General features: G+C 54.6%; 1 protein-coding gene and 1 long non-coding RNA gene across 2 annotated transcripts in view; one reads left to right on the top strand and one right to left on the bottom strand.

The window, feature by feature from the left end:
• The window catches only part of LOC308185491, a 127,054-nt gene that overhangs the window by 38,358 nt on the left and 70,127 nt on the right, over window positions 1-18,569 (top strand). The window lies entirely within an intron of this gene.
• On the bottom strand, window positions 8,275-13,743 carry LOC308185487 (sperm-associated antigen 4 protein-like). Its single transcript, XM_080573674.1, has 4 exons — window positions 11,920-13,743; window positions 11,571-11,738; window positions 11,386-11,475; window positions 8,275-10,826 (listed from the first exon to the last, which is right to left on the bottom strand). Exons 1-4 carry the CDS (start codon window positions 12,241-12,243, stop codon window positions 10,668-10,670), a joined length of 741 nt encoding a protein of 246 aa, XP_080429800.1. The 5' UTR covers window positions 12,244-13,743; the 3' UTR covers window positions 8,275-10,667.

Here is an 18,569-nt window from a genome sequence, read left to right as displayed (position 1 = left end):
CACTACTCATCAACTGTCTCCACCTGGACATAGAACCATTGACCACCACTCTCTGGGTGTGACCTACAAACAAATTCTTTATTCACGGAATGGCCCACCCTTCAAATACATCACTCATCATTTAACAACACTCCCATTTAAAAAAAAGGGTAGAAAGGAAGTCACAGGGAATTACAGATCAGTGAGTCTTACCTCTGTGTCTGGGGAGATCATGAAATGAATCCTCCTGGAGGCAATGTTAAGGCACATGCAGGACAAGGAGTTCAGCTGGGACAGCCAACATAGCTTCAACAAGGGTAAATCGTGCCTGACCAGTCTGGTGGCTTTATATGACTGAGTGACAGCATAAAGTCAACAAGGGAAGATCAACTGATGTCACCTACTTGGACTTCTGTAAGGCCTTTGACATGGCCCCACACAACAACCTAATCTCTAAATTGGAAAGATATGGATTTGAAGCGTGAAGCAACCAGTGGATTATGAATTGGCTCAACGGCCGCACACAGAGAGTGGTGGACAATGGCTGTATGTCCAGGTGGAGGCCAGTGAGAAGTGGTGTTCCTCAGGGGTCTCTCTTGCAACTAGTACAGTTTAATATCTTTATCAATGACGTAGACAGTGGGATTGAGTGCACCCTCAGCAAGTTTGCAGATCACACCAGGCTGAGTGGTGCAGCTGATACAAAAGAAGGAAGGGATGCCATTCAGAGGGACCTGGGAAGGCTGGAGAAGTGGACCCATGTGAACAGCATGACGTTCAACAAGTCTAAGTGCAAGGTGCTGCACCTGGGTCAGGACAGCTCCAGACAGGAGTCCAGACTGGGTGAAGAACTCACTGAGAACAGCCCTGCGGAGAAAGACTTGGGGGTTCTGGTGGATGAAAAGCTCAACATGAGCCACCGGTGCGCGCTTGCAGCCCAGCCCAACTGCATCCTGGGCTGCATCAAAATAACTGTGACCAGCAGGTCGAGGGAGGTGATTGTAACCCTATGCTCTCCCCTTGTGAGGCCCCACTTGGAGTGCTGAATCCAGGTCTGGGGCCCCCAGAACAAGAAGACTGTGAACCTGTTAGAGCTGGTCTAGAGGAGGGCTACAAAGATGACCAAAGCGCTGGAGCACCTCTTCTAAGAAGAAAGGCTGCAAGAGTTGGGGCTGTTCTGGGAGAGGAGGAGACTCTGGGGAGTCCTCATTGTGACCTTTCAGTATTTAAAGGGGCTTATAAAAAATGGGGAAGGATTTTTTACTGGGGTATATAACGATAGGACAAGGGGGAATGGTCTTAAACAAAAAGAGGATAGATTTAGACTAGATATTAGGAGGAAATTCTTCACTCAGAGGGTGGTGAGATACTGGAAAAAGTTATTAATTTTCTACTTGTATTTTCCAATGGCATTTCTAGGTATCAGGATATTACACACAGAATGCAGAAACCACTAATTGCCTCCAACACTTTCCCGGGTTTTCTTTTGTCACTAAAAACATCACTGCAGGATGATAAGATACATCTCATCATTGGCCTATGAAGAGAGTATGCTGGACTTCAAACTCACACTGTGGATTTTCATTGATATTTTTCTTGGCAGTCTCTATCCTTAAACTCTGACATGCATAGCTAGATAATCAGATCAATGGAAGAAAAGGAGAATTGTTTTTAAGCAGCAGCAGCAACCGTTGTCGCATGCTGGGAGGAGTGTGATGCTTGCAAGGCACCCTGGGTGTGCCTGAGGTGGTTTCTTCTCCTCCAACACCCTTGGTCTGATGGCCATAATGGTGGTGGAACCCTACCTTATGCCCTCACTGGAAAAGATGTGTCAGCTGGGCAGATCCCATGACAAGGGTGATCTCTCCAGCAAGCAGAAGGCATCGATTTGAGGGAGAGAGGTGAATGGAAATAAGCCTCTGCTCAGGGCAGAAGGAGCAGCTCCTCCTTTTCTACCTTGCCTTTCCATGTGTCCTTCTATAACAGCCCTGAGTCTCTTGTGCTGGGGGCCCCAGACCTGGATGCAGCACTACAAGCGGGGCCTCATTAAGGCAGAGCAGAGAGGAACAGTCCCCTCCCTCCATCACCTGGACAATCCTCAGCAGATGCAGCCCAGGATGCAGTTGGCCTTCTGGGCAGCAAGCGCGCACTGCTGGCTCATGTCGAGGTTTTTGTCCACTAGAACCTCCAAGTCTTTCTCTGCAGGGCTGCTCTCAATGAGTTCTTCTCCCAGTCTGTGCTCTTATCTTTAGAACTAAGGGAGTTAGAAACCCATCTCATTATTCTTCACATCCATTGCCAAGTTCAGTTCCCCCTGTGCCTTGCCTTTCCTCATTCCATTCCTACACATCCAGATGGCATTTCTGTACTCTGCCCAGGCCTCACGTCCCTACTTCCACTGCCTGTGCATCTCCTTCTTATGCCTCGGTTTGACCAGTAGGTCCTTGCTCAGCCACGTCAGTTTCATGCCTTCCCTGCTTGCTTTTTTACACATGGCGATGGAGGCCTCTTGCACTCATCTCATCCGCAATGCTTTTAAGCAGCTAGAAGTTCGCTCTTGTAGAGTTCAGGGTGCTGACTTCACTCTGTCCCTCCCCTCCTTCCCTGCATCTCTTTTCCTAAAAGCTTGTAGACCTCGATTGCAGTGTTCTGGTTCCTTGATTCGTCCCACCATGCTTCCAAGATAGCAATCAGGTCATTTTGTTCTAACTGCACCATTGTTTCCATCTCCTCCTGCTTGTTTCCCATGCTGTGTGCATCAGTGTGGAAGCACTTTAGCTAAGCTATCGGTCACACCACCTTTTTAGAGGAGCCTTGCCTAATTCCTTTGGGACAATTCACAGGTATTTCCCTGTTGTTTCCTAAAGTGTTGGAGTTGCCTGGTTCTTCCCTGTCACTCAGAGGTATGTCCCCTTCTCTTGCTGAATCTAGTTTAAAGCCCCGATGATAAGCCCAGCCAGCCTGCTGCCCAGCACGCTCTTGCCCCACTGGTCAGGTGCGCCCCATTCCTTGTCAACATGCCACACCTCTCAATAGTGCATCCAAGATCACAGAATCCAAAACCTTGATCATGGCACCTGCCACGCAGCCAATTGTTCACTTGGTCTGTTTGTCTCCTTCTTGGGTCCAAGTCTCCAACTAGCAGAAACAGAGGAGAACACTACTTGTGCTCCTGACCCCTTAACATCTTTCCGAGGGACATAAAAGTCCCTTTTGATATTTTGGAGTCTCCTCATTGCAGCCTCATTCAACCCTACAATGAAAGGGTAGTAATGAGTGGTAGTCAGCTGACTTGACCAGCCCTTGTGGTATAGTGAATGTAGGCTCCTAGCAGGCAGGAATCCTCTCTAGAGAGACTGGCTGGACAGCAAATGGGTTCTTCGGTGCCTCTCAGTGAGGAATCTCCCGAGGCCATCAGCTCGCTCCGGGGCAGACACGTTCTACAGCAGAGTGGGGGATCGAGGCGGGCAAGGCTTTCTTCCAGCATCGAGGCCACTCGAGGCAGCCGAGGGAGCAGCCAGGGCCCTCAGGAGGGCGGCTGAGGAGGCATGGGTGGAGCCAGCAGCGCCCAAAGGCAGCCCCTAGGGAGTGCAAGTGGCCATGAGGGCGAGCAAACAGCACGGAGAAGTTGGAGCAGGCAGGGCGAGCAGGGAGGGTGCTCTTACCGCTCCTTCCAACGGTGGTTGTAACCTGCTTGTGAAGAGCCCAGCCATGGTATTCACCCGGCAGAAGGCCATGGCCTCTGCATCCCTTGCAGCCTCTCCAGCCATGGTTACCAATATGGCTGCCCAGATGGAGGTCTCGGGGAAACACATGGCCCTGCAAGTCTTGGGCTGCAGGGTGTGCCCAAGTCTTCCTTTTGTCAGTGTCTGACAGTAGCAGCAGTGGGTATGCCTGTGGGAGGTGAGCCCAGGTTGTGCTCAGCGTGGTGGCGGAGCTTCAGGAGGAGCTGAGTAGGCTGAGGAGAGTCAGAGAGGGAAATGGACCGGTGGAAAAATACTCTACCCTCTCTGAGACAGACTCACGAGCCAGCCACCACACAAGAAAAAAAGGTTCCCCTATCCCACCAGGAAGCCACTGCACAAGAGACAAAGGTTCCCTCATCCCACCAGGCAGTAGGAGGGGGCCTAGGCCAAGGTGGGGAATGGAAGCAAGTTTCTGCTAGATAGAGCAGATAGCTTGGGCTAGGAAGAGGAATATCTTGGCAGAGGCATATTTCCAGAGCCGCCCAATGTTAGGGCCAATTCCAGGGCCTGCCACATTCTGGAGTTCCCTGCAACTGAGGGTCTGGGCAGCTCCTTTGGTCCTTGGGAGGTCCGTCTGAGTGGAGGTGTCTGCCTGGGGGGGGAGCTCTGGCCCCTCTGTCTGCATGTCAGCTCGGCCTGGCAGTTGCAGTGGCTGGACGCCATTTGGCTTCCAGCAGAAGGCTGCTGCTTGTTGCCCCAGAGCAGAAACAAGCGGCCCACCTGCCGCCCTCTCGTGTTGTCTGCTGGTGCTGCGACACTCCCAGGCTGACATGTCATGGCCTGTTTGCCCTCCTTGGTTGCCGCACTCCCTAGGGGCTGCTTTTGTACATGTGGTGGCGGGGTGGCCCGGACACTGCGCCTGGCCTCGCCCAAGCCCTGGCAGCATGAGGACTGGAGGAAAGCAAAGGTCACTCCAGTCATCAAAAAGGGTGAGAAGGAGGAGCTGGGTAACTGCAGACCAGTCAGCTTCACCTATATCCCTGGTAAGGTCACAGAATCACAGAATCGTCTAGGTTGGAAGAGACCTCCAAGATCATCTAGTCCAACCTCAGCCCTAACACTAACAAGTCCTACACTAAACCATAGCACTAAGGGCTACATCTAAACGTCTTTTAAAGATCTCCAGGGATGGTGACTCAACCACCATCTGGGCAGTCCATTCCAGTGCCTAACAACCCTTTCAGTAAAGAAACTCTTCCTAACATCCAACCTAAACCTCCCCTGGCGCAACTTTAGCCCATTCCCCCTCGTCCTGTCACCAGGCACGTGGGAGAATAGACCAACCCCCACCTCTCTACAGCCTCCTTTAAGGTACCTATAGAGAGCGACGAGGTCTCCCCTGAGCCTCCTCTTCTCCAGGCTAAACAACCCCAGCTCCCTCAGCCGCTCCTCGTAAGACTTGTTCTCCAGACCCCTCACCAGCTTCGTTGCCCTTCTCTGGACTCTCTCGAGCACCTCCATGTCCTTCTTGTAGCGAGGGGCCCAAAACTGAACACAGTACTCGAGGTGCGGCCTCACCAGAGCCGAGTACAGGGGGACAATCACCTCCCTAGACCTGCTGGCCACACTGCTTCTTATGCAGGCCAGGATGCTGTTGGCCTTCTTGGCCACCTGAGCACATGCTGGCTCATATTCAGCTGCCTATCAACCAGTACTCCCAGGTCCTTCTCTGCCAGGCAGCTTTCCAACCACTCTTCTCCCAGCCTGTAGCGCTGCTTGGGGTTGTTACGCCCCAGGTGCAGGACCCGGCTCTTGGCCTTGTTGAACTTCATGCAGTTGACCTCAGCCCATCGGTCCAGCCTATCCAGATCCTCCTGCAGAGCCTTCCTTCCCTCGAGCAGATCGACACACGCACCTAACTTGGTGTCATCTGCAAACTTACTGAGGGTGCACTCGATCCCCTCATCCAGGTCATCGATAAAGTTATTAAAGAGGACCGGCCCCAGCACTGAGCCCTGGGGGACTCCACTAGTAACCGGCCTCCAACTGGATTTGGCTCCATTTACCACAACTCTTTGGGCCCGGCCATCCAGCCAGTTTTTAACCCAGCAAAGCGTACGCCAGTCCAAGCCACGAGCAGCCAGTTTCTTGAGGAGAATGTTGTGGGAAACGGTGTCAAAAGCCTTACTGAAGTCAAGGTAGACCACATCCACAGCCTTCCCCTCATCCACCAAGCGCATCACTTGGTCATAGAAGGAGATCAGGTTCGTCAAGCAGGACCTACCTTTCATAAACCCATGCTGACTGGGCCTGATCGCCTGGTTGCCCTGCAAGTGCCGCGTGATGACATTCAAGATAATCTGCTCCATGAGCTTCCCTGGCACTGAGGTCAAGCTAACAGGCCTATAGTTCCCCAGGTCTACCCTCCGGCCCTTCTTGTAGATGGGCGTCACGTTTCCTAGCCGCCAGTCGACTGGGACCTCCCCTGATAGCCAGGACTGCCGATAAATAATGGAAAGTGGCTTGGCCAGCTCCTCCGCCAGTTCGCTCAGTACCCTCGGGTGGATCCCATCCGGCCCCATCGACTTGCGTACATCCAAGTGCTGTAGCAGGTCGCCAACCATTTCCTCGTGGATAGTGAGGGCCACATCCTGTTCCCCATCCCCTTCCACCAGCTCAGGGTACCAGGTATCCAGAGAACAACTGGTCTTGCCGCTAAAGACTGAGGCAAAGAAAGCATTGAGCACCTCAGCCTTTTCCTCATCTTTTGTAACTAAGTTTTCCCCCGCATCCAGTAAAGGATGGAGATTCTCCTTAGTCCTCCTTTTTGCGTTGATGTATTTGTAACATCGTTTTTTGTTATCTTTAACGGCAGTAGCCAGATTGAGCTCCAGATGAGCTTTGGCCTTTCTAATTTTGTCCCTGCACAGCCTCGCAACATCCTTATAGTCCCCCTGAGTAGTCCCACTCTTTTCCAAAGATTATAAACCCACCTTTTTCTCCTAAGCTCGAGCCACAACTCTCTGCTCAGCCAGGCCGGTCTAGTTCCGCGTCGGCTCGTCTTTGGGCACGTGGGGACACACCGCTCCTGAGCCATTAAGATTTCCTTCTTGAGGAGTGCCCAGCCTTCCTGGACTCCTTTGCCCTTCAGAACCTCCTCCCAAGGGACTCTGCCAACCAGTGTCCTGAACAGCTCAAAGTCAGCCCTCCGGAAGTCCAAGACAGCGGTTTTACTGGTCCCCTTCCTGACTTCGCCAAGAATAGAGAACTGAACCATTTCGTGGTCACTCTGCCCAAGACAGCTCCCGACCACCACATCTCCCACCAGTCCGTCACTGTTTGTGAACAGAAGGTCTAGCGGGGCACCTCCCCTGGTAGGCTCTCTAACCAGCTGCGTCAGGAAGCTATCTTCCACGCTCTCCAGAAACCTCCTAGACTGCTTTCTCTGGGCTGTGTTGTGCTTCCAGGATCTGTCTGGGAAGTTGAAGTCCCCCACGAGAACAAGCGCTGACGATTTCGCGGCTTCTGCCAGCTGCCTGTAGAACTCCTCATCCGTCTCCTCATCCTGGTTCGGCGGTCTATAACAGATCCCCACCAGGATGCTTGCCTTGTTGGCCTTCCCTCTGATCCCAACCCATAGGGACTCAACCTTATCAGTCCCAGCCTCAAGTTCCTCAACATCTAAACACTCTCTAATAGAGAGAGCCACACCACCACCCCTTCTGTGCTGCCTGTCCCTTCTGAAGAGCCTATAGCCAGACATTGCAGCACTCCAGTCATGAGAGTGGTCCCACCACGTTTCCGTGATGGCAACCAAGTCATAGCCTTCCCGCTGCACGACGGCTTCCAGCTCCTCCTGTTTGTTGCCCATGCTGCGTGCATTAGTGTAGATGCACTTCATTCGGGCCATTGCCTTCTTCCCCAGCTTTGCCATTGTTCCCCCCGGCACAGCTCCAACAGGCCTTCTTTCAGCCCCATCCCCCTTCTTTCCTAGTTTAAAGCCCTCTCAATGAGCCCTGCCAGCTCCTGGGCTAGGATCCGTTTTCCCCTTAGAGATAGGGACCCGTCTGCGGCCATCAGGCCGGGTGCCGAGTAAAGCGCCCCATGGTCAAAAAAAACAAAATTTCTGTGTTGGCACCAGCCTCTGAGCCACGTGTTAATCAGGTGGGCTTTCCGTGTCCTCTCGGTACCCCTCCCTGCTACTGCAGGGATAGATGAAAACACCACCTGCACTCCCGCTCCAGCCACTAACCGTCCCAGTCCCCTAAAGTCCCGTTTGATAGCCTTCAGGCTTCTCTCTTCAATATCATCACTGCCAGCCTGGACTATCAAAAGAGGGTAGTAGTCAGAGGGGCGAACCAGGTTGGGAAGCTTCCTGGCAATATCCCTGACCCTGGCCCCAGGGAGGCAGCAGACTTCCCTACGGGTAGGGTCAGGTCGACAAACAGGGCCCTCCATTCCCCTGAGAAGGGAGTCGCCTACTACGATCACCCTTCTGTCTTTCTTGGTGGAGGCAGTCTTGAGGCGTGGAGTCGGCTTCCTCGCCCTAGGCATCCTCCTGGGTAGACTTGGCCTGTTCAGTCTGTAACAGAGGAGGCTGAGGGGAGCCCTCATCGCAGTCCTCACCAGGGAGAGTGGAGGGGCAGGCGCCGATCTCTTCTCTTTAGTGACCAGCGATAGGACCCGAGGGAATGGTGTCAAGCTGTGACAGGGGAGGTTCAGGCTGCATGTCTGGAAAAGGTTCTTCACCAAAAGGGTTGTCATGCACTGGAGCAGGCTCCCCAGGGATATAGTCACAGCACCAAGCCTGTTGGAGTTTAAGAAGCCTTTGGACTATGCTTTTAGTCATATGGTTTGAATTTTTGGGTAGACCAGTGTGGTGCCAGGAGTTGGACTTGATGATCCTTGTGAGTCCCTTCCAACCCTTGCCTTGACGCCTCCTTTCATGGAACTCAAATCCACCACCTTAAGGTCACTGTATCTAAGGCATCCTCTGCCACCTCGGCCTTCAGGCCCTAGAGGGCCTGCCACATTCTGGAGTTCCCTGCAACTGAGGGTCTGGGCAGCTCCTTTGGTCCTTGGGAGGTCCGTCTGAGTGGAGGTGTCTGCCTGGGGGGGGAGCTCTGGCCCCTCTGTCTGCATGTCAGCTCGGCCTGGCAGTTGCAGTGGCTGGACGCCATTTGGCTTCCAGCAGAAGGCTGCTGCTTGTTGCCCCAGAGCAGAAACAAGCGGCCCACCTGCCGCCCTCTCGTGTTGTCTGCTGGTGCTGCGACACTCCCAGGCTGACATGTCATGGCCTGTTTGCCCTCCTTGGTTGCCGCACTCCCTAGGGGCTGCCTTTGTACATGTGGTGGCGGGGTGGCCCGGACACTGCGCCTGGCCTCGCCCAAGCCCTGGCAGCATGAGGACTGGAGGAAAGCAAAGGTCACTCCAGTCATCAAAAAGGGCGAGAAGGAGCAGCTGGGTAACTACAGTCCAGTCAGCTTCACCTCCATCCCTGGTAAGGTGATGGAACAACTTATCCTTGGCTCTGTCTCTAGTCATATCAAGGATAAAAGGGTCGTTAGGGGCAGTCAACATGGCTTCACCAAGGGGAAGTGTCTGTGCTACCCCCCAGCTGGTGACCCCATGACACAGCAACCCTCTCGTACCCATTCCCGGGGAGCTGGCTGGGCCCTGCTTCCTCCCCTGATTGGTCCTGGGGAGCTCCCGTCTCTCATGGGGCTCTCAAAAGCCCTTGTGACCTTGAAGCGACTGTCACATGAGACAACGCTGATCCTGTGCCCCCTCTCCACAGACCAGAAGGCATTGACATGAGGGATAGTGGTGAACGGAAACAAGCCTCTGCTCGGGGCAGCAGCAGAAGCTCCTCCCTGTGTCCCTTGCCTGCACTATCCCCACCTTCATGAGGAAGCAGCAGCAGGTTGTTGTCAGAGGTGACTCCCTTCTGAGGAGAACCCATGGAAAGGGCCTGATCTGCCGACCTGACCCAGCCTTCAGGGAAGCTTGCTGCCTCCCTGCGACTCGGGTAAAGGATGTTACCCGGAAACTCCCTAGCCTGGCACGGCCCTCGGATTATTATCCGCTCTTGCTTGTACACGTGGGTAGCAACAAAGTCATGACAAGAAGTCCAAGGACGATTAACTCAGACTTCAGGGCCTTAGGCTGATTGGTAAAGAGATGGATGAGGAACACAGGGAGTATTCCTCTCTATCCCTCTCGCTGTAGGGAATGATATTGAAAGAAACAGGTGGACCCAGCTTATCAGTATCTGGCAGAGTAATACAGAACCAGCCAGTGTTACGGCGAGACCTCTCCCAGGATATTTCTCTACGGTCTTGGGAATCTGGGGAGGCCCCAGTTGGCTGGAGAGTAGCAAACGTTACTCCAGTTTTCAAGAAGGCCAAGAAGGAAGAGCGCGGTAGTTGCAGGCCTCTCAGTCTCTCTTCGGTGCGTTGTAAGACTAAGGAGAAGATTATTCTGGGAGTTACTGCAAAACACTTGAAAGGCAATGCAGTCATTGGTCCAAACCAACATGAGTTCGTGAAGGGAAAGTCATGCCTTATGAGCTTAATATCCTTTTCTGACCAGGTTATGCACCCAGGTGGATGAAGTTTAAGCAGTGGAGGTGTTTGGGTTTTTTTGTTTCTTTTTTTTTTTTTTTCCTTTCTGGATTTTGGCATAGCTTTTAATAGCGTCTCTCACAATATCCTTCAGGACAAAATGCCCAGCTTTGCAGCTGGAGAAGAACACAATACAAGGGGTGAACAATAACTGGCTGAAGGGTCAGGCTCAAAGAGTGGCTGTAAAGAGGGTAACATCAGGTTGGTGGACAGTCCCCAGTGGTGTTCCCACAAGGCGCTGCCCATCGTGTGCCCTGGGCAAGCCCGAGGAAGGCCTCAGCCTGCAAAAGGGAAGAACTGGCAGCTTGGAGAGGGCCAGTGTAAAAACATCACTTTGCACCAGACTGACAAACCACATCCCTCGTCTCGTTTTTTGTTATTATTTTTTATTCTTATTGGCAGAAGACATGTCTTCTGGCCAATGACTGGTAGCCGTTCCTCTCCCATGCATCTGCACCCAGTAAATGCAGGTGTATTCTGGATTTCCCCAGTTGCTATGTATGACAATTTTGATAAACTGAAAGGCTCTGGGGATCTCCTGCAAAGAAAAAGGACAAAAAGATGTGTCACCCTTGAGGTGGAAGGAGCCAGAGCTGCCTCCAAACCCCTTCTTCGGCCAGCCAGGCCCTTGCTCCAGGACCAGCTCCTGCTCCGGCCAAGGAGGCAGCTTCTTGCTGCTTCTCCTCTCCCACCCAGGCCGCCAAGGCTCGCTGTGCCCAGGCAGAGCCAACAGCCAGCCTCTGAGAGTGCGGTGGGCAGTGGTGGAAGCCTGAAGCTCTCTGATCCTCTGGGAAATGGGCAAGGACCCTGGAGAAAGTCCTGAGGCCAGGGCAAGGTGCTGGCTGCCCTCTTTGCTACCAGCACCTGCCCAGCATGTGCAGCCTGGGCTCTCCGGGCACACACAGCAACAGGGACAGCCCGGCCCTCGCTCAGTTTCTGCTGCCCTGCCGCCCAATGCCCACCCTCCCTGCCCACCCTGTCTCTCTTGCATGGGCTGGGGCCCCTGCCCTGGGAGGGACCCTCCACACTCCTGCCACTGACTTGCTGCCAACACAGCGTTTCTGGAGTGGCCTCCTGTCCACCCCCTCTGACTGTACCTGCAGAGGGAAGGTCTGCATAGGCTCCTTCTGCACGGCATAGGTGAACGTCCCGAGCAGAGTTTCAGTTTCTTTTTCCTCATCCACTCCCTGTGGGGGTAAAGCACAGGGCAGCAGGTCAGGCTCATCCCCGTAACAGCTTCCCCCGAGTGCATCCCAGCCCCTAGTGCCCAGCAGAGACTTACAGAGATGGTGAAATCTCGGGGGGCACTGCTGAATTTCCCAAGCTCTGAGTCCATCTCTGAGGTGTGGATGATGGTGACCATGGCTGCTCGGATTTTTGCAGGCAACCTAATGACCACCTGGCCCCGAGACCCTTGGAAAGCCCAGCAGTTGCCCAGGGAAACATCCGGCTGAAAGCAGAGAGCAACAGCAGTGAATGGCTGGGCTGTGATGGGGCCCGCGCCACCACGCAGGCAGTGCCTGTGCCTGTGGGGGTCTCTCTCCTCTCTCTCCTGAGGGGAGGTGCCCCACAGCTTGCCCCCAGCTTTACAAGGGGGAGCAAACCGGCACTGTTGGTTTCTACTACCATACCTGCAGAATAGTGTCTGGAGTGTTTGGGGTACAAAGCAGCCAGAACAGCCGGCACAACCGCATGCCGTCCCATGCGTATGTCTCTGAAGATCTTTCCAGGTCGATGGTGGCCCCTGAAGGGAGAAGAGAGCAGCTGACTGCTGGAGGCCCAGTCACACAAGACTGCTGTGCTGGCTGTAAGCTATTTCTAAGGCTGCCTGACAGCACTGTTACCTGGGAGGTGCCCCAGGAAAGGAGGGGATGCTTGTGTCCTGTGACGGCATCTCTCTCAGAGCTGCCTAAAGCCAAGGGCTGTGGGCGCAGGCAGACAGCAAGCCCCCACATGTAGGCCAGCAGACTCCAGCCCAGGTGCCACCGATTGGCAACGGCAAAGGACGACCCGGCCACTGATTTTCGGTCCCCACGACAGCTTCATGCAGAGGAGAGAGTGACGGGCCAGCTGGGGCATGGCAGGAGCAGCAGCAAGGAGCCCCAGGGCATTATAGGGCTGAGCCAAGGGAGCTGCGTGGCCACAGTCAGGCTGTTGGGCCCCGTGATTTTGTCTCATCCCCTCCATATCAGAGGTCCGAGCCTGCAGTGCCTGTAGCTTCCTTTTGGGAGGGCCAAGCAGGAGCCTAGCGACATGAGACCTGCCTGCCTGTGTCCATACCTGTGCTTTTCAGAGCCCAGTCAAGCATCTGTTGGGACTTTTTAAAACAGTTAATAGACACTGTGTCTCTCGTGTCCTGAAGTTCCTGGGAAAGACAGAAGGGAACAAAGGAAACAACCACGTCAGCACCACGCAAAGGAAGACGTCCATGTCAGAAAACCCAAACAAGATTTGTCCCATGTGCTGCAAGGCTCAAAGTCTTCTGACCAGAGAGAACTTGGCAAGAACACTGGTGTCCACAGCCATAGTGTGTGTGTGTGTCCAGGCCCCACAGTGCGTTCTCTGGCAGTCCTCCCTGACCTGGCTGACATTGCCTGGTCCAGCCTGGCCAGGAGAAGGGGCTTTAGGGCAAACAACTGGCCCGTGGCAAGAGATGGGTGGCCGGGGTAAGCTGGAAAACCCCACCAGCAAACCCAGGAAAGGCTTTGTCAAGGGCTCTGCTCATCCAAACCCTCTTCCCCAAAGTGTAGGATCACCTTTTTCAGGGTGCTGATCTTGTCAGTCAGCAGAGCCACCACCTCACGGTACTCCTGGAGCATCTTCGCATTCTGATCCTGCAGCCCAGCAAGCCTGTTCCTGCAGATATGGGCAAAGCAGACCTTGTCAGGGAGCCACCAAGAGCCTCCAAGCTCAGGGATGAGCGGACACAGGTGCTCAAGCCCTCTCTTCTTTTGCCAGCTTTCCAGTGCTTCCTTCCCTTCACCGCCACTGTTAGCAAAAGAGAGGGAGGGAGGGGCCCAAGCCCTGGGTGCGAGTGGGTGTTGCCACGAGGCTGGCTGCCACAGCCCTACCATATGAGGTGCAGGTGAGGAGAGGCCTCTTACCTTGTGGCCACTACTTCGGGCAAACACTGCTCCGGCAGCACCTGAAAGAGAAAGGATCTCCATTGGAGCACCAGAGCCGCTGCGGCTTTCCAGAGCCAGCAGCTCTAGCACGGCATGGCAGAAGCTGCTGCTTCTCTGGCTCACTGCTTGGAAATGGAGGATGCAGCAGTTTGCCCAGCTGCCACCAGCAGAGCTCCGCTCTGGGATTTTCTTCTCATCAGCAGCAGTTACTGACCTTTTGCTCCTGCCGTTCCTGCCCCATTCTTGCCACACAAGCCCCAGAGAAGCCAACAACTGCAAACACATCACCGAGAGAGTTATTTCACTAGGGTTTCTGATGATCTCCGCAGCCATGCCCTTTCCTCCCACAGCAGTGGGGTGAGAAGCTGCCCAAGGACACGACGAGGTGGTGCAGAGAGAGGATGGGGCTCCAAGCAGGAACCCTCTCCCCAGGTTCTGCGTGGCCCTGGTCTGCGTGCTCAGCACCCCACACCTGCTCCCCATTTTTCCTGTCCTGTTTGCAGGGAGAGAGCCCTCCACATCCCTCCTCCTCCGCACCCCCACGGCGAAGCCCTGATTTAGACGTGTTCTAATTCCCAGGCAACGCCCACATCTGGCCCTGCCTCCTGCTGTCTCTGCTTCCCCCAGCACACCTCTGAGCAAGGCTCTGCTGAAGCAGCCATGGCAGAGCAGTGCAGGAGCTGGGCGGTTTCCCGGCATGGCCCCCAGCCTGGCGCTAGTTTCCAGGAGACACAAGGACCTCCTCCAACCTACCCCCTTCACAGCTGAAAAACTTTCCTCTCCCCCTGTCTGTCTGTCTGTCTGTCTGTGTGCCTCTCTCTCACACACACTCTGATCATGCCAGCGAGGTGGGAAGGCCATACAGCCTCCCCTCCACAGGCTGGTGTATGTCTGTATCAGCTGTGAGGCCAGGTGGGATCTGCATGTAGCTAGTATCTGGGGAGCTCCCTGAACCATGCACGTGTGAGGCTGGAAGGGCCCCGTGGACCTCCAGCGCCTCTGCCTCACGCTGGGACACGCATCCTGTGCCTCTGTGCTACCGCTGGCAGTGCAGAAGTACTCACTGAAAGCAGCCACAACTGTCAAGAGGATCGTGAAGAGCCTCTTCTTCTGCAGGGTGTTGCTTTGCCTGAAAAACAGCGAGTCCTGGTGTTGCCAGTGCTCAAGGTTTGGGGAATTTTCTCTTACGAGCTGAGAAGCCACAGTCTTGGGGGTCAGCCGGTGACAGAGAGCTGCCAAAGCAGTCCCCCAAAGCAGCAGGCTTTCTGTCAGCCCCCGTCAGCACCACTGGCAGAACTGGCCAAGAGAAAGTGCTCCACGAGCACCCTCAGAAAAGGAGATGACACTACTCCGAGAACATATGTGAGCCTCTTTGCCACTTACAGTGGGGTTCCCAAGGCCCAGAGCCCTTGCTCTGCCCACAGCACTCGTGGACTTCTGCGCTGTGTCCCCGCAGCCCCACATGAGGCTCTGTCTGTGCTACCCCCCAGCTGATGTCCCCACGACACAGCAACCCCCTCGTACCCATTCCTGGGGAGCTGGCTGGGCCCTGCTTCCTCCCCTGAGTGTTCCTCAGGGGTTCTTTGCTGCAGGGCTCTCAAACGCCCCTGTGACCTTGTCTCCATGGTGAAGCCTTCTGCTTGTGAAGTTCTTCCTCTTCAGCTACAGAAGCACACTCTGCCCAGGGCAAGGGCAGTCAGCAAGAAGGCCAACGCTGATCAGCAGGAGGAGCGTGCCTGCCACGGGCACACAGCTGCCAGGACACCGCGAGCTCCTTTCAGCCGGGCAGTCACGGCCCACAGTGCCAGGCGTTGGCCAGTGGAGCTTTTAGCAGCAGCCAGCCGTGACCTCACAGAGGCCTTGTCTTGCACGGTGTGAGGTCATGGCTGTGCTGTCACAGCCAGGGCTACCGGGGGCAGGAGGTGGGGAGAAACACTGTGGCTTTCCTGACACAGCCCATCCGCGGCTGTTCCGAACCCCAAGCTGGGGAGCGCTGGGGACAGACGAGAGGTAGTGTGGTGCTGCCAGCAGTCACCACATCCAGGTCCTCGAGGCCCTGGGTGTGTGCAGGATTTGCTGCTCCACCTAGATCCACACAAGTCCGTGGGTCCGGATGGGATTCATCCCAGGTGCTCAGAGAGCTGGCCGACGTCATCAAAGAGGCTGGCAGATGTTGTGCCAATTTTCAAGAAGGGCAAGAAAGAAGAGCCTGGTAACTGCAGGCCTGTCAGTCTCATGTCAGAGCCTGGTAAAATTATGGAGAAGATTATCCTGGAAGCTATTGAAGCACACCTGGGGGACAATGCAGTCATTGGTCCCAGACAGCATGGGTTGACGAGCGGTAGGTCCTGTTTAACAAATCTGATTTCCTTTTATGATAAGATCACCCATCTAGTCGCTCAAGGGAAGCCAGCTGATGTGATCTTTTTGGATTTCAGTAAAGCTTTTGACACAGTTTCCCATAGTCTCCTACTGGCCAAAATGTCCAGCATACAGCTAGACAGAAACATCATATGATGGGTGAGCAATTGGCTGGCGGGCAGGGCTCAAAGGGTTATGGTAAGTGGGGCTACATCAGGCTGGTGGCAAGTCACCAGTGGGGTCCCCCTGGGCTCCATTTCATAAACTATTTGGATGTAGGACTAGAAGGTGTTTTGAGTAAATTTGCTGATGATACTAAACTGTGAGTTGTTGACTCTGTTGAGGGTGGAAAGGCCTTGCAGAGATCTGGGCAGACTGAAGAGCCGGGCAATCACCAACCACATGAAGTTTAACAAGAGCAAGTGCCGGGTCCTGCACATGGGAAGTGGCAACTCTGGCCGTACGTACAGCCTGGGCAACGAGATACTGGAGAGCAGCCCTGCAGACAGGGATCTGGGGGTTTTGGTTGACAGCAAGTTGAATATGAGCCAGCAGTGTGCCCTGGCAGCCAGGAGGGCCAACCGTATCCTGGGGTACGTCAAGCACAGCATTGCTAGTCGGTCGAGGGAAGTGATTGTCCCGCTCTACTCTGCGCTGGTGCGGCCTCACCTTGAGTACTGTGTGCAGTTCTGGGCACCACAGTACAAAAAGGATGTGAAACTATTGGAGAGTGTCCAGAGGAGGGCTATGAATTGGGTGAAGGGCCTAGAGGGGAAGACATAAGAGGAGTGGCTGAGGTCACTTGGCCTGTTCAGTCTGTAACAGAGGAGGCTGAGGGGAGCCCTCATCGCAGTCCTCACCAGGGAGAGTGGAGGGGCAGGCGCCGATCTCTTCTCTTTACTGACCAGCGATAGGACCTGAGGGAATGGTGTCAAGCTGTGACAGGGGAGGTTCAGGCTGCATGTCTGGAAAAGGTTCTTCACCAAAAGGGTTGTCATGCACTGGAGCAGGCTCCCCAGGGATATAGTCACGGCACCAAGCCTGTTGGAGTTTAAGAAGCCTTTGGACTATGCTTTTAGTCATATGGTTTGAATTTTTGGGTAGACCAGTGTGGTGCCAGGAGTTGGACTTGATGATCCTTGTGAGTCCCTTCCAACCCTTGCCTTGACGCCTCCTTTCATGGAACTCAAATCCACCACCTTAAGGTCACTGTATCTAAGGCATCCTCTGCCACCTCGGCCTTCAGGCCCTAGAGGGCCTGCCACATTCTGGAGTTCCCTGCAACTGAGGGTCTGGGCAGCTCCTTTGGTCCTTGGGAGGTCCGTCTGAGTGGAGGTGTCTGCCTGGGGGGGGAGCTCTGGCCCCTCTGTCTGCATGTCAGCTCGGCCTGGCAGTTGCAGTGGCTGGACGCCATTTGGCTTCCAGCAGAAGGCTGCTGCTTGTTGCCCCAGAGCAGAAACAAGCGGCCCACCTGCCGCCCTCTCGTGTTGTCTGCTGGTGCTGCGACACTCCCAGGCTGACATGTCATGGCCTGTTTGCCCTCCTTGGTTGCCGCACTCCCTAGGGGCTGCCTTTGTACATGTGGTGGCGGGGTGGCCCGGACACTGCGCCTGGCCTCGCCCAAGCCCTGGCAGCATGAGGACTGGAGGAAAGCAAAGGTCACTCCAGTCATCAAAAAGGGCGAGAAGGAGCAGCTGGGTAACTACAGTCCAGTCAGCTTCACCTCCATCCCTGGTAAGGTGATGGAACAACTTATCCTTGGCTCTGTCTCTAGTCATATCAAGGATAAAAGGGTCGTTAGGGGCAGTCAACATGGCTTCACCAAGGGGAAGTGTCTGTGCTACCCCCCAGCTGGTGACCCCATGACACAGCAACCCTCTCGTACCCATTCCCGGGGAGCTGGCTGGGCCCTGCTTCCTCCCCTGATTGGTCCTGGGGAGCTCCCGTCTCTCATGGGGCTCTCAAAAGCCCTTGTGACCTTGAAGCGACTGTCACATGAGACAACGCTGATCCTGTGCCCCCTCTCCACAGACCAGAAGGCATTGACATGAGGGATAGTGGTGAACGGAAACAAGCCTCTGCTCGGGGCAGCAGCAGAAGCTCCTCCCTGTGTCCCTTGCCTGCACTATCCCCACCTTCATGAGGAAGCAGCAGCAGGTTGTTGTCAGACTCCCTTCTGAGGAGAACCCATGGAAAGGGCCTGATCTGCCGACCTGACCCAGCCTTCAGGGAAGCTTGCTGCCTCCCTGCGACTCGGGTAAAGGATGTTACCCGGAAACTCCCTAGCCTGGCACGGCCCTCGGATTATTATCCGCTCTTGCTTGTACACGTGGGTAGCAACAAAGTCATGACAAGAAGTCCAAGGACGATTAACTCAGACTTCAGGGCCTTAGGCTGATTGGTAAAGAGATGGATGAGGAACACAGGGAGTATTCCTCTCTATCCCTCTCGCTGTAGGGAATGATATTGAAAGAAACAGGTGGACCCAGCTTATCAGTATCTGGCAGAGTAATACAGAACCAGCCAGTGTTACGGCGAGACCTCTCCCAGGATATTTCTCTACGGTCTTGGGAATCTGGGGAGGCCCCAGTTGGCTGGAGAGTAGCAAACGTTACTCCAGTTTTCAAGAAGGCCAAGAAGGAAGAGCGCGGTAGTTGCAGGCCTCTCAGTCTCTCTTCGGTGCGTTGTAAGACTAAGGAGAAGATTATTCTGGGAGTTACTGCAAAACACTTGAAAGGCAATGCAGTCATTGGTCCAAACCAACATGAGTTCGTGAAGGGAAAGTCATGCCTTAT

This window comes from Anser brachyrhynchus (genome assembly GCF_964034855.1).
Source record: "Anser brachyrhynchus genome assembly, chromosome: Z".
NCBI lineage: Eukaryota > Metazoa > Chordata > Aves > Anseriformes > Anatidae > Anser > Anser brachyrhynchus.
Note: the sequence above shows the minus strand (reverse complement) of the source record. Positions and strands in the feature narration are given on the sequence as shown.

Bases quoted from the DNA above. Each gene is read 5' to 3' on its own strand.
- LOC308185487 (XM_080573674.1), bottom strand. From the start codon at position 12,243: ATGTGGGGGCTTGCTGTCTGCCTGCGCCCACAGCCCTTGGCTTTAGGC. The intron at 11,476-11,570 runs GTAAGTCTCTGC...TTACCCCCACAG, and splicing joins CCCGAGATTTCACCATCTCT to GGAGTGGATGAGGAAAAAGA. The intron at 10,827-11,385 runs GTACAGTCAGAG...TTTTCTTTGCAG, and splicing joins TGCAGACCTTCCCTCTGCAG to GAGATCCCCAGAGCCTTTCA.